This window comes from Bufo bufo, chromosome 9, assembly GCF_905171765.1.
Source record: "Bufo bufo chromosome 9, aBufBuf1.1, whole genome shotgun sequence".
Lineage (NCBI taxonomy): Eukaryota > Metazoa > Chordata > Amphibia > Anura > Bufonidae > Bufo > Bufo bufo.
Genome location: NC_053397.1, coordinates 129,107,325 through 129,122,919, shown reverse-complemented (window position 1 = coordinate 129,122,919; position 15,595 = coordinate 129,107,325). Strand labels below are relative to the sequence as shown.

The window sequence follows — 15,595 nt, the reverse complement described above, 5'->3', positions numbered from 1 at the left end:
ACAGGCTCAGCCTGCACCTGATGTAGTATATGGCCAAAAAATAACCACACTGTTGATGGTTAAATGCACTTGGGTGACACAGGCTCAGCCTGCACCTGATGTAGTATATGGCCAAAAAATAACCAGACTGTTGATGGTTAAATGCACTTCGGTGACACAGGCTCAGCCTGCAGCTGATGTAGGATATAGCAAAAAATAACCACACTATTGATGGTTAAAAGCACTTGGTGGTAGCTTGTGCTGGCGCACCACAAGCCACAAAATGGCCGCCGATCACCCCAGAAAAAAGTGAAATAAAAACGCTCTGGGCAGCCTAAAAAAAGTGAGCAATTCGATATTAGCACTTCAATGATCCACAGCTGGAGATCGATCACAGAATGAAGTCTTTTGGAGGAGTTAATCTGCCTAATCTCGCCCTAACGTCGCAGCAGCAACCTCTCCCTATGCTTGAATCAGCAGAGTGACGTGCAGCGCTACGTGACCCAAGCTTATATAGAGGCTTGGTCACATGCTGCACTGGCCAATCACAGCCATGCCAATAGTAGGCAAGGCTGTGATGGCCTCTTGGGGCAAGTAGTATGACGCTTGTTGATTGGCTGCTTTGCAGCCTTTCAAAAAGCGCCAAGAAAGCGCCGAACACCGAACCCGAACCCGGACTTTTACGAAAATGTTCGGGTTCGGGTCCGTGTCACGGACACCCCAAAATTCGGTACCCCAAGTAGGTAGGGTTCTTTTCTGACACATGTTGCAAACTTGTAATGCAATTAGTCAAAGATGGTAATATTTCTGTCTGTGGCATAATTTGCATTTAATTTCACTGGTATAAAAATTTTATTATGCCTTTAAATAGTTTTGCTATAATGCAACATGTTAAAAAAAAGAAGTGTTTGAAAAAAAATCTGCAATTGCTCAAAAGCAGAATGCTCTTGTGATGCTGTGCTGGCAATAAGCCTACGTGGAAACTTGAGATCTTGGGGGGGGGGGGGGGGGGGGAATTGCTCTGTTCAAATAAAAAAAAAGTTTTTTTTGCAAGTGGTTTGTTTTGCATTGTAGAACTGGTACAATGAGGTGCTGCAGCAGCTGTATAATGCAGTAAAATCATTACTGCATAGACCCATCCAACCTCATCAACAGCTCCATACAGGATGATGTTTGCTCGTGCTACACAGGCATCTTCCTGCCTGCTGCCACCTCTGATTGGCTAATAAGGCAGTTTTTTATCCTGAGAGTCAAACAGGGCAATTTCCCCCCCCCCCCACCCCCCCCCCCCCCCCACACACACACACTCACACTTGCTACCAGGGTCAGCATACATCTTCTTCCTCCCTCATGGTTTTGCCTGCATAAGCAGTAAAATGGTTTTGTGCGCCATTTTACTCAATTCGTCCTAAGCAAACTTGACTTCAAGTTTAAGAATAAAAAGTAATGTCGCACTAGAATGGGGTAGAGATCCAACAGAGGTGCTCCCACTAACAGACAACACCCAGTCTGATAGAGATAAATATAATAAAGAATAGAAGTGGGGCACTCTCTATAAGTAAAGGGATATTTTATTAAACACAATAAGATTTAACAATAAAATTGGCAATAAATATCACAATAAAAATCAATAGTATTATAAAACATTAACAGAGGATAAATGATTAATACTAGTGGTGGAATAAATCAGTAGTAGGCTAAGATCTAAAACAGTAAAATCAAACAATAAAGTCAATATAAATATGGATCCCAATATGCGAATAATTAAAAGACGAAAATATTCGAATGCTCGGTAATAATCGAGAGAATGTTCATAAGAATATTAATATTATTCACTGGTAATACTTCGGTACATTATTCCAATGCGAAATGTTAGTGATATAAATAGTCGCTCGTTGCCGAATATAATAGTCGGCTTGTGGCCAGTCCTTTAACACACAATGATAGTGATAGCCAGGATTCCAAGCGTATGCAGCCTTGGATGGTTCGAACAAAACAATATTTCAGCTGCTCATACGCACAGCGGCGTCCCGCTGTATTTGTTTAGAAAGCGATCGCTTGAATTGGATTAATACCCCCACCAAGAAAAAGGATATTGCGAGACTGAGGAGGCCTGGACACCACCATATAATTATCGAATCGCCAAAGCGAGGAAACAGTATCACACGAAAGGTATCAAGACCACCTGTAGCAAACAACTCCATTGGCGCCAAATTCAAGTTTGAATAAACAGCCCTTGAGACTGGAATTCTAAAAGAAAACATGCCGAGTCGAGGGCTCACTGTACAGTGTAAAGACCTTCTGGTAAGATTACGCATATCCTATTCAAGCGATCGCTTTCTAAACAAATACAGCGGGACGCTGCTGTGCGTATGAGCAGCTGAAATATTGTTTTGCTCGAACCATCCAAGGCTGCATACGCTTGGAATCCTGGCTATCACTATCATTGTGTGTTAAAGGACTGGCCACAAGCCGACTATTATATTCGGCAACGAGCGACTATTTATATCACTAACATTTCGCATTGGAATAATGTACCGAAGTATTACCAGTGAATAATATTAATATTCTTATGAACATTCTCTCGATTATTACCGAGCATTCGAATATTTTTGTCTTTTAATTATTCGAATATTGGGATCCATATTTATATTAACTTTATTGTTTGATTTTACTGTTTTAGATCTTAGCCTACTACTGATTTATTCCACCACTAGTATTAATCATTTATCCTCTGTTAATGTTTTATAATACTGTTGATTTTAATTGTGATATTTATTGCCAATTTTATTGTTAAATCTTATTGTGTTTAATAAAAGATCCCTTTACTTATGGAGAGTGCCCCACTTCTATTCTTTATTAAATTTTGACTTCAAGTTTGTTTGACATTTTTTTATTTATTCGTAATGAACCTGGTTCCTAACTAATTAATTTGCTCATCCTTACTTTCCATCTGTGAATATAGACAGACTTTAGAATGTACCTTTACATTTGGGAGTGTTTTCTGTCCATTGGCCTGTAGAATGACATACTGTTTTATTGGATCCCTTTAAAGTCCAGCCTTCTGTGCAAGTGTATTGACAAGTGGAGCCAAAGCTATTCTCAGCCCATGGATGATTGCATGTAAGTGATCCGTGCTGAGGAAAATTGAGGGCCCCACATGTAACAGCTAAAATAGAAATAAATATAATCTGAAGTCAAGTAAATACCATATGTTACATTCTAATAACTACTACAATAGCATAAAATAGTGTGCTAGCTGTGGCATTAGCAAGAAAATGTTTAAAGGCAAACTTTGCATTGGCACCCACACCCATAATAGTGGAGGTCCCATGGAGGGCATATAAATTGTATAGAAAAGTTACTTACCCTTCCATTTTGCATTTCTGTAGATGTTAAGATATGAGGAGAGTGAGAGAAAAAATGCATATAATACCACTTGTCATCTTTTCAGCTTAAAGGGTTCTGTTTGGTTATGTCATAAATGCCTGATTTGATAGAGATCTGCCTGGTGGGACTTCACCTACCTCAAGAACAGGGAATTTTTGTATTCAGGTTTGTTTGACATTTTTAATTTATTTGTAATGAACCTGTCCATATCCTGCTGTTGGAAGAAGATTACACTGTGATATACTTTGGAACTTTGCCTTTGCTGCCGTATGTATTACTACTCCCATCTTCACTGTGGCCTGGTTATTGACTCTACCACACATCAACCAGTCCTCTGCATTTACTCTCCTGCCTTGCACCCTGCCAGGTGATCTACCATCATGTGTACCCCAACTATCACCAGGCAGGAGTCCTAATTCCAGGGAGTGCCCCAAGGGAAGAAATGGTGCTCCCTCCAGTCATTGCACTGCCCTAGTTTCACTGCACAGTCAGACACTGTCCAAAAAGTCCTGCCAGTGCAGAATATGCAGGTACACACCCTCAAATGGTAACAGTTGGACCTTTATTGCAGACTGATGGAAAATCATGCATAAACTTCTATTAAAATAACAGAGGAATGGCACAACATAGAGTAAGGCCTCATGCACACGACCATTGTGTGCATCCGTGGCCGTTGTGCCGTTTTCCGGTTTTTTTTTCGCTGACCCATTGACTTTCAATGGGTCCGTGGAAAAATCGGAAAATGCACCGCTTTGCAGCCGAGACCGTGATCCGTGTATCCTGTCCGTCAAAAAAATAGGACCTGTCCTATTTTTTTGACGGACAACGGTTCACGGACCCATTTAAGTCAATGGGTCCGTGAAAGAACACGGATGCACACAAGATTGGCATCCGTGTCCGTAGGTTACTTTTATACAGACGGATCCAAAGATCTGTCTGCATAAAAACTTTTTCAGAGCTGAGTTTTCACTTCGTGAAAACTCAGAACCGACAGTATATTCTAACACAGAGGCGTTTCCATGATGATGGGGACGCTTCAGGTTAGAATATACTAAAAGAACTGTGTACATGACTGCCCCCTGCTGCCTGGCAGGTGCTGCCAGGCAGCAGGGGGCAGCCCCCCCCTGTAGTTAACACATTGGTGGCCAGTGTGGCCGCCCCCCCCCCCTCCCTCCCCTGTAGTTAACTCATTGGTGGCCAGTGCGGCCGGCCCCCCCCTCCCCTGTAGTTAACTCGTTGGTGGCCAGTGCGGCCGGCCCCCCTCCCTCCCCTGTAGTTAACTCGTTGGTGGCCAGTGGGCCCCCCCCTCCCTCCCCTGTAGTTAATTTGTTGGTGGCCAGTGGGCCCTCTCCCCTCCCTCCCCCTCCTAATTAAAATCTCCCCCCCTATCATTGGTGGCAGCGGAGAGTACCGATCGGAGTCCCAGTTTAATCGCTGGAGCTCCGATCGGTAACCATGGCAACCAGGACGCTACTGCAGTCCCGGTTGCCATGGTTACTTAGCAATTTGTAGAACCATTATACTTACCTGCGAGCTGCGATGTCTGCGTCCGGCCGGGAGCTCCTCCTACTGGTAAGTGACAGGTCAGTACTCTCCGCTGCCACCAATGATAGGGGGGGAGATTTTAATTAGGAGGGGGAGGGAGGGGAGAGGGCCCACTGGCCACCAACGAGTTAACTACAGGGGAGGGAGGGGGGGCCCACTGGCCACCAGCGAGTTAACTACAGGGGAGGGAGGGGGGCCCACTGGCCACCAATGAGTTAAATACAGGGGAGGGAGGGGGGGGGCCCACTGGCCACCAACGAGTTAACTACAGGGGAGGGAGGGGGGGCCCACTGGCCACCAACGCGTTAACTACAGGGGAGGGGGGGGGGGCGGCCGCACTGGCCACCAATGTGTTAACTACAGGGGTGGGGGGGGCTGCCAGGCAGCAGGGGGCAGTCCTGTACACAGCTCTTTTAGTATATTCTAACCTGAAGCGTCCCCAGCACCATGGGAACTCCTCTGTGTTAGAATATACTGTCGGATTTGAGTTTCACGATGTAACTCAAATCCGACGGTATATTCTATTATAGAGGCGTTCCCATGGTGATGGGGACACTTCAAGTTAAAATATACCATCGGATTGGAGAAAACTCCGATCCGATGGTATATTAACTCCTGACTTTACATTGAAAGTCAATAGGGGACGGATCCGTTTGAAATTGCACAATATTGTGTCAACGTCAAACGGATCCGTCCCCATTGACTTGCATTGTAATTCAGGACGGATCCGTTTGGCTCCGCACGGCCAGGCGGACACCAAAACGACTTCTTTTTCATGTCCGTGGATCCTCCAAAAATCAAGGAAAACCCACGGACGAAAAAACGGTCACGGATCACGGAAAAACGGAACCCCGTTTTGCGGACCGCAAAAAAATACGGTCGTGTGCTTGAGGCCTTATATGAATAAATGGTCCAGGATTGCTAATACAAGTGGTTACAAGTAATTACTTAAAGGGGTATGCCGGTTGTTAGACATTATCTGCCATCCACTGGATATGGTATAACTATTAGATCAATGGGAGTTCAAACACTGTCAAAGTGATTTCATATTAACATTTTTCATTATGAGAAATGTAATCCTCATGAAGCAGATCTGTGAACTTTTAAAATATAGTGCAATAAGTTCACTTTTCCTAACATCTTTGTTTAAAGGGGTATCACGAGAACGGGGGCCCCTTACCCTCTGCAGCACCCATAAAATTAATGGTGTAGCTATCTCAGGAATTCCTATGAATGAAATGAATGAAGCGGCAGGGCTCATGCCCAAACGGCTGCTCGGTTCATTTCAGGGGGGCTGCAGGGGGTATGAGGCCCCCGTTCTCCTGATCATTGGGGGTCCCACTGGTAGGACCCCCAACAATCTAATAGTTAGCCTCTATCCTAGGAATAGAGATAACTTCTAAAATCCGGAATATCCCTTTAAACACACATCAGGAGAAGTGAACTTATTGCACTATATTAAAAGTACATGAGGATTATATTTCTCATAATAACAAATGTTAATATGAAATTGTGAGATTGTGGAACAGCTCTTCCTGTATAATGTTTGTGCATAATTGTATTGGAGCTGTCATTTGGCATTTTGGCCACTAGAGGCTGCTGTTTACCCACACAGCTAAAGTGACTGCTGGATTTAAATATGCAAAGGAGCTGATGACTCATGCTTATGACTTATGCAGGCTGCTTTTCTGAGAAGAACAGGAAGGAGAGAGTCAGACATCTTGGGAGGATGGTGTGTGTGAGACAAGCCAGTCTCATCATGGCATTGGAGTGTCCTGCAGTGATCAGGGTGATAGTACAGTCGTAGCCAAAAGTTTTGAGAATTACATAAATATTGGAAATTGGAAAAGTTGCTGCTTAAGTTTTTATAATAGCAATTTGCATATACTCCAGAATGTTATGAAGAGTGATCAGATGAATTGCATAGTCCTTCTTTGCCATGAAAATTTACTTAATCCCTAAAAAAACTTTCCACTGCATTTCATTGCTGTCATTAAAGGACCTGCTGAGATCATTTCAGTAATCGTCTTGTTAACTCAGGTGAGAATGTTGACGAGCACAAGGCTGGAGATCATTATGTCAGGCTAATTGGGTTAAAATGGCAGACTTGACATGTTAAAAGGAGGATGATGCTTGAAATCATTGTTCTTCCATTGTTAACCATGGTGACCTGCAAAGAAACGCGTGCAGCCATCATTGCGTTGCATAAAAATGGCTTCACAGGCAAGGATATTGTGGCTACTAAGATTGCACCTCAATCAACAATTTATAGGATCATCAAGAATTTCAAGGAAAGAGGTTCAATTCTTGTTAAGAAGGCTTCAGGGCGTCCAAGAAAGTCCAGCAAGCGCCAGGATCGTCTCCTAAAAAGGGTTCAGCTGCGGGATCGGAGTGCCACCAGTGCAGAGCTTGCTTAGTTATGGCAGCAGGCAGGTGTGAGCACATCTGCACGTACAGTGAGGCGAAGACTTTTGGAAGATGGCCTGGTGTCAAGAAGGGCAACAAAGAAGCCACTTCTCTCCAAAAAAAAACATCAGGGACAGATTGATCTTCTGCAGAAAGTTTGGTGAATGGACTGCTGAGGAATGGGGCAAAGTCATATTCTCCGATGGAGCCTCTTTCCGATTGTTTGGGGCATCTGGAAAAAGGCTTGTCCGGAGAAGAAAAGGTGAGCGCTACCATCAGTCCTGTGTCATGCCAACAGTAAAGCATCCTGAGACCGTTCATGTGTGGGGTTGCTTCTCATCCAAGGGAGTGGGCTAACCCAAAATTTTGCCCAAAAACACAGCCATGAATAAAGAATGGTACCAAAACACCCTCCAACACAACTTCTTCCAACAATCCAACAACAGTTTGGTGAAGAACAATGCATTTTCCAGCACGATGGAGCACCGTGCCATAAGGCAAAAGTGATAACTAAGTGGCTCGGGGACCAAAACGTTGACATTTTGGGTCCATGGCCTGGAAACTCCCCAGATCTTAATCCCATTGAGAACTTGTGGTCAATCCTCAAGAGGCGGGTGGACAAACAAAAACCCACTAATTCTGACAAACTCCAAGAAGTGATTATGAAAGAATGGGTTGCTATCAGTCAGGAATTGGCCCAGAAGTTGATTGAGAGCATGCCCAGTCGAATTGCAGAGGTCCTGAAAAAGAAGGGCCAACACTGCAAATACTGACTCTTTGCATAAATGTCATGTAATTGTCGATAAAAGCCTTTGAAACGTATGAAGTGCGTGTAATTATATTTCACTATATCACAGAAACAACTGAAACAAAGATCTAAAAGCAGTTTAGCAGCAAACTTTGTGAAAACTAATGTTTGTGTCATTCTCAAAACTTTTGGCCACGACTGTAGAGAGGGACTGTCTCCCGTTCCGTACCCAGATCCTATCCTCAGTAGAAGGGATTGTCTCCAGCAGAGCTGATTGGAGCTTTGAAAGAAAAGGACATCTACTCAGCAAGGCCGCAGGTGTGCTTAGAACTATCCTGATGGGAGACATCCTCTGTTACCAGTTGGTATCCGGTCAGTGAACCCGGGTTTTGTTGTGTTCATCGCACTGTTTTAGTGGTACCTGAAGAATCTGAGACTGAGCTTGTACCTGCCATTAGTTAGATAAGTTGGATCTATATGCGGCAGGCTGCCCGGGATTGTTTTCGGCACAGTATCAACTTTTCAGTCTCTGCTGGGTGCGCCATCGGTCAGGGTTGTTCTATTCCGCGCCACAGTTTTGACTTTTCAGGCTCTGCTGTGCACGCCACCTAGTTAGGGTGGGCTAGCCGGACTAGGACGGGCCTCAAGGGTGGGGAAATATTACTTTGTGTATTCCTACATTGTTATGTTGGTTGTCAATGTTTAGTAAAGTTTTATTGGTTACTAAAAGCTGGAGTTTGTGTCGCTTTTCTCGTCTGTGACTTTGCTGTATCATCCCTGTACACGGCTTACAAAATCACTTTAATAGTGTTTGAACCAAGCATTTTTGACCTTCTGTATACAAAAATAAACTTCAATATACCTTCACATTCGGGCAGGTCTTCTGTCCATTGGCCTATAGAGCCACATGTTGTTTTAATAGATCCCTTTATTTTCCATCCTTCTGAGCAAGTGAATTCACAAGTGGAGCCAAAGCTATTAACAGCCCACGGATGATTGCATATAAATGATCCATGCTGATGAGGACTGAGTGCATCGCACGTAACAGCTGCATAAAAAATAGGTCATTTATATGTTGGACCAATAGCTATTATTTTGCTACTTACAGTATAGTCATCATAAAAAGTAAGGTCAAAATTAATTTTTTTTAAGTAAAAGTCAACTATTTTGCTTTAAAAATAGATAATAGTAAATGCTTACCTTAGCCCATCACTCCTGCAATCACCACCCCTTGGCTCATTGATTGGCTCATTTATCATTTAGGGTTGTTTTTATGTCAGTTTTAAGTCTGACTTTGCTTTGTGTGCCTTCACCAAAATTATACAATGGTGCACCTTAATAATATACAGTATGTGGCGTGAGTGCATTTGGTTTACACCTTTAGGTATAAATGTAGATCAGGGGTTTGCATGGAGTAAGAAGCAACATTTTTGTGACATTATGAAAAGTCACACATAGTAAATGTGCCATAATCCCAGTTTTCGTCTACAAAATGGAACTCTTGCAGAATTGCTAAAATACCAAAACATCGCAAAAAATTGCAAAAAGTAGCAGAAAAAGGCGCCATCTGTAACTTTTTTAGACCAGAAAACAGACATATTATAGTTAATAAATGAGCCCCAGAGACTCTGCATATTATTGTTGTATTTGTACGTAGCTCGTCCCATTTGAATTGGACTGAGCTGCAGTAACTGGCACAGCCGCCATATAGACAAGAGCTAAGCTTTGCTTTCACTTACATTGAAAAATTTCCTCATTTAACCCCATTCCGACAAGCGCCGTAATAGTACGGCGCAGCGGGACGTGACTTGCCACCCAGCGCCATACTATTATGGCGCAACAAACTCCCGGCCACCGGGCATAATTGCTTGGGAACCGGGGTACGATTGCTGCTCTGCCGAGCAGGCAGCCATGTTAGCTAAGGGCTCCATTTCCGCTTTCCTGCAGCCCTGATCGCTGCTATTGGCCAGATTCAGCACTTGTCTCCTACTAGGTCAGGCAGGGGACACCAGTGTTTTGGATCCCCTGCCAGCGCTGCTATTGGCTGGAACAACGCTCCAGCCAATGGCAGCGCTATAGCTGCACAGGAAGAGGCAGAACTTCCCTGCATGCAGCCATTCTAGCCGGTGACTGCATGCAGAGAGGTTCTGTGCTGCTTGTGGCTTGCTGGGACTTGTGTTGCACACTACTGCACTTTTAACCCCTTTCCTGCTGAAAAGAGAAGAAGAAAAAAAGAAGAAAGAATAACATCTGAAATAACTGCACAGATTTTTATTTTCATTTGCAGCTGTTCCAGATCCCCAAACTCCCCCCCCCCCCCGAATGGTAGACTTATGTTGGCAAATGCGATCCCTAAGATTCTGGGTGGTCTCCCCCATGTATATCAGGCCACATAGACATTTCAAGAGATAGACTACATAGTTGGATTGACATGTATGGAACCCTAGAATTTGTATGGACTCCCCGGTCTTTTTGGGTGCTGGTTTCTTTTCTTTTCTTTTTCTTCTCTATTTATATTCTTTCTAATGTCTCTGCTGTCTGGTATAGACCATAGGGGCTCCATTATTTAAGATACCTGTTTTTTCATTTTTTTCCATTTTACTTTATATTTATTTTTCTGCACAGTATATTTATGATTAGAATACTTTCCATCCATATGATTTACAGTAACTAAAACTAACTCAATATTATCCTTAGACCAGTGTTTCTATCCCATTTACAATATGCGATCAGCTGCTCCTAGTTTCAGTCTGATGATCGGATCCGATGCGTTCCAAGCTGGAACGCATCGGTCACTTCCGGTTGCGCCTGGAATGCACTTCCGGTTCCGTTCCACAATGGAATCCAGTTTATAACATATAAAGATATGCCCCCTATGCCCCCCTTTACTCCTACATATACAGTACAGACCAAAAGTTTGGACACACCTTCTCATTCAAAGAGTTTTCTTTATTTTATTTTCATGACTATGAAGGCATCAAAACTATGAACTAACACATGTGGAATTATATACATAACAAATAAGTGTGAAACAACTGAAAATATGTCATATTCTAGGTTCTTCAAAGTAGCCACCTTTTGCTTTGATTACTGCTTTGCACAGTCTTGGCATTCTCTTGATGAGCTTCAAAAGGTAGTCCCCTGAAATGGTCTTCCAATAGTCTTGAAGGAGTTCCCACAGATGCTTAGCACTTGTTGGCCCTTTTGCCTTCACTCTGCGGTCCAGCTCACCCCAAACCATCTCGATTGGGTTCAGGTCCGGTGACTGTGGATGCCAGGTCATCTGGCGCAGCACCCCATCACTCTCCTCCATGGTCAAATAGCCCTTACTTTCAAAGTTTTCCCAATTTTTCGGCTGACTGACTGACCTTCATTTCTTAAAGTAATGATGGCCACTCGTTTTTCCTTACTTAGCTGCTTTTTTCTTGCCATAATACAAATTCTAACAGTCTATTCAGTAGGACTATCAGCTGTGTATCCACCTGACTTCTCCTCAAACGCAACTGATGGTCCCAACCCCATTTATAAGGCAAGAAATCCCACTTATTAAACCTGACAGGGCACACCTGTGAAGTGAAAACCATTTCAGGGGACTACCTCTTGAAGCTCATCAAGAGAATGCCTTGTGCAAAGCAGTAATCAAAGCAAAAGGTGGCTACTTTGAAGAACCTAGAATATGACATATTTTCAGTTGTTTCACACTTGTTTGTTATGTATATAATTCCACATGTGTTAATTCATAGTTTTGATGCCTTCAGCGTGAATCTACAATTTTCATAGTCATGAAAATAAAGAAAACTCTTTGAATGAGAAGGTGTGTCCAAACTTTTGGTCTGTACTGTATATAATTTCTTTCGATTCACCCTCCCTCTGCCGATAGGGGAAGTAGCCACCTGTGGACCTAGGCCTACTGAGGAGCATATGCGTTCCAGCTTGGAACGCATGTGCACTTCCGGTCTCGGACATTTCCTTCCTTGCCGAGTATATCTAAACAGTTATGCACAACTTACCTTTAGCGTTTTCATGGGTGTGGATACACCATAGAGCCATATAGCCTTACACAGCTCTGCTTACTCCTCATATACTTCCTCCACGGCAACTTGGTAAGTGTCTTTTGTCCTCATGGAGGCACCCGGTTCTATCTTATATCTGCATATGCATTTGAATGCTTTATTTTTTCATTTTGCTCTGGGACGGATGTCGCCTTAAGTTGTAATAGCTGTTGTTTTCTTATATTTAGGTATCGCAGAATGTATATTATAAACTCCTATATACTCTAATACCTATTCTATAAGCTCAAATATTGGTCCTAAATGTTTATCTAACAGATACGGAGTCTTGCCTGATTTTTGTGATTTTTTTTTTGTTAATTTGTTGAAGATAACAAAGCTGATATCGAGCAGGAGCGATATATATAAATTTTTTGTACTTATTTTTTTGCACCTATATTTGAACAATATTCTTTATTATGTATGTAAGGTTCCTCAAGAATCTGACGATACTAGGTGTCATGTACATATTTTTTGATGTTGTCATGTGTATCTGTACTTATGGAATATTTCTCTATTGTCACACAGTGTTTGAAAAAGGTCTTACGACCGAAACATCACAATTTGGTGAAGTTGCCTTGTAAAATAAATAATCAGAACAGAAGTTCTCTACAGAGTGCTGTTGTTTATCTCGTTATTGTATGATTCTGGCTGGGAAGCCAGCACAACAAGCACCACCATTACGGTAGACAAGAGTGCCACGTCTTGTCTATAATAGGTCCTTTTTTTTTGCAGACGCCATTTGGTCCGTGCACTTTTTTTTGGTGTTTTTTTTTATTTTTTTAACATTTTCCAGCTCTGCACCACTTTTTCTGCATGTGAGCTGTGACCGCCAAGTGCAGTTAGTGGTAGTTAGATATATTTATATATATATATATATATATATACAGTATATATATATATATATATATATACAGTATATATATATATATATATATATATATATATATATTTCAGTTAGTGTCAGTTTAGGTTTCTGCACGAATGCACCATCTGCGTGTGTGCATTTTGCAGAGCACTGAAGAGAGTTTTTATACTACAGTTTTTGCACACATGCACGATCTGTGTGCGTGCTGCAGAGCACCGATCAGTAGTGTGCTCAGTAGCATCTGCACATTTTTGAGGTTTTGTTTCTGCACATTTTCTGCAGTTAGCGGTTTTTAGTTAGATATACTGTATATACAGTATATAGATTTCAGTTAGTGTCAGTTTAGGTTTTTGCACGAACGCACCATCTTCTTACGTGCATTTTGCAACCACTGAGCACCGATCAGTAATGTCCGTTATGGGGCTGTGCACATAAGCTGGGATTGTCACGCATCACTTGTGCGTTGTGTGAAAATTGCAGCATGCTCTATTTTGTGCGTTTTTCACACAACGCAGGCCCCATAGAAGTGAATGGGGCGGCGTGAAAATCACAAGCATCCGCAAGCAAGTGCGGATGCAGTGTGATTTTCACGCACGGTTGCTAGGAGACTATCGGGACCCGATCTTTATTATTTCCCCTTATAAAATGGTTATAAGGGAAAATAATAGCATTCTTAATACAGAATGCTTAGTAAAATAGGGCTGGAGGGGTTAAAAAAAATAATTTAACTCACCTTAATCCACTTGTACCACTTGTACCACTTGTACGCGTAGCCCGGCTTCTCTTCTTTCTTCTTCTTTGCTGTGCAGGAGAAAAATGACCCGTGGTGTCGTCACTGCGCTCATCACATGGTCTGTCACATGATCCATCACCATGGTGATGGAGCATGTGATGGACCATGTGATTAGGCACAGTGATGTCATCAAAGGTCCTTTACCCAGTTCCTGAAGAAAGAAGAAAGAAGGGAAGCCGGGCTGCGCGAACAAGTGGATTAAGGTACAGCCCTATTTTACTAAGCATTCTGTATTAAGAATGCTATTATTTTCCCTTATAACCATGTTATAAGGGAAAATAATACAATCTACACAACACCTAACCCAAACCCGAACTTCTGTGAAGAAGTTCAGGTTTGGGTACCAAACATTCCGATTTTTCTCACGCGCGTGCAAAATGCATTAAAATGTTTTGCACTCGCGTGGAAAAATTGCGCATTTTCCCGCGGCGCACGTGCATCTTATCCGGCCCAATTCCATGACGCCCGTGTGAAAGAGGCCTAAATAACGGTTTTTACATTTCAATTGTCACACCCCAATAAAATAAAAATGGCCTGTCCACTCCAAAGAGTGTACTCAGCTGAAGAGGCATACACCATGCTTACCTCCGATACTGAGACTGCCAGCGAGGGAGAAGAGGATGCCACTTTCCTCTACTCCTCTACCCCCTCATCATCATCATCATCATCCACTGATGAGGGACCCTCTAGAAGGCACCCCAGGGTAGCAGTGGGGGCAGCCCCCCAGAGTGACCCCATATGGACCCCACCCCATGATGATTATCAACCCCAAATTCCAGAGATTGTGGGAAACTCTGGAATCCAAATTGATTGCACGGGCTACACAGAAATTTATTTTTTCTAAATCTTTTTCAGTGAAGATTTAGTACATTTTATTGTGGCCCAAACTAATTTATATGCCCAGCAGTTTATTACCCAGAACCCTACATTGCCATTCGCAAGACACCTTGGCTGGACCCCAGTTACAGCAGCAGAAATGAAAATCTTCTGGGGGCTTCTGCTGCATATGGGGCTTGTTAAAAAAAACTGAAATTAGACAGTATTGGAGTGTGGATGTCTTGTACCACACTCCAATATTCAGTAACTCCATGGTCCGTAATAGATTTGAGTCGATTCTGAAATTCCGCCCCTAAATGATCCAACATTTGATTGGCTTTTTAAAATTAGGCCCATCCTTGACCACTTTAGCACCAAGTTTGCTGAAGTGTACACCCCAGAACAAAATATCTGTATAGATGAGTCCCCGATACATTTCAAGGGGAGGGTAAGATTCTGCAGTACCTGCCCAGCAAGCGAGCAAGGTATGGCATAAAAATGTATAAACTCTGTGAGAGTAACTCCGGGTACACCTATAGGTTTCGGGTTTATGAAGGGAGGGACACCATGATTGAACCACCAGAATGCCCCTCCATTCTAGGAGTTAGTGGGAAGATTATGTGGGACTTACTGCACCCACTGCTGGATAAGGGTTATCAACTCTATGTGGATAACTATTATACCAACATACCCCTATTCAAGTCCCTAACTGCCAGAGGTACTGTGGCTTGCGCACAGTACGCAAAAATCAGAGAGGCCTTCCTAGATCCCTGGTAGGGCAACCACTGAGAAAAGGTGAAAGCAGGTCTCTCCTCCATGAGAACATGCTGGTGGGGACAAGAGGGATGTCCTTGTACTGACCATCATTCACAATAACACCAGCTCCCCACCGCTGTACGTGATACCACTACCACTGTCCCCAAACCAGACTGTATTCTGGACTACAACAGGCACATGGACGGGGTTGATCTTTCAGATCAAGTTCTGAAGCCCTAGAGTGC

At 42.9% G+C, this 15,595-nt stretch overlaps 1 protein-coding gene across 3 annotated transcripts in view; it reads right to left on the bottom strand.

Moving 5' to 3' along the window:
• LOC120978679 (L-selectin-like) overlaps positions 1-15,595 on the bottom strand; it is an 869,073-nt gene that overhangs the window by 259,442 nt on the left and 594,036 nt on the right. Inside the window, exons 6-7 of one of the 3 annotated variants that reach the window (XM_040406946.1) lie at positions 8,931-9,116; positions 3,118-3,148 (exon numbers count right to left, since the gene is read on the bottom strand). The exons of 1 other annotated variant lie outside the window; for it this stretch is intronic. In XM_040406946.1, the coding sequence (XP_040262880.1) occupies positions 8,997-9,116 (120 nt within the window). In that variant the 3' untranslated portion in view covers positions 3,118-3,148; positions 8,931-8,996. Of the gene's footprint in view, positions 1-3,117; positions 3,149-8,930; positions 9,117-15,595 lie in introns of those variants that run through there. One more of the 3 variants, XM_040406944.1, reaches the window with a different exon arrangement.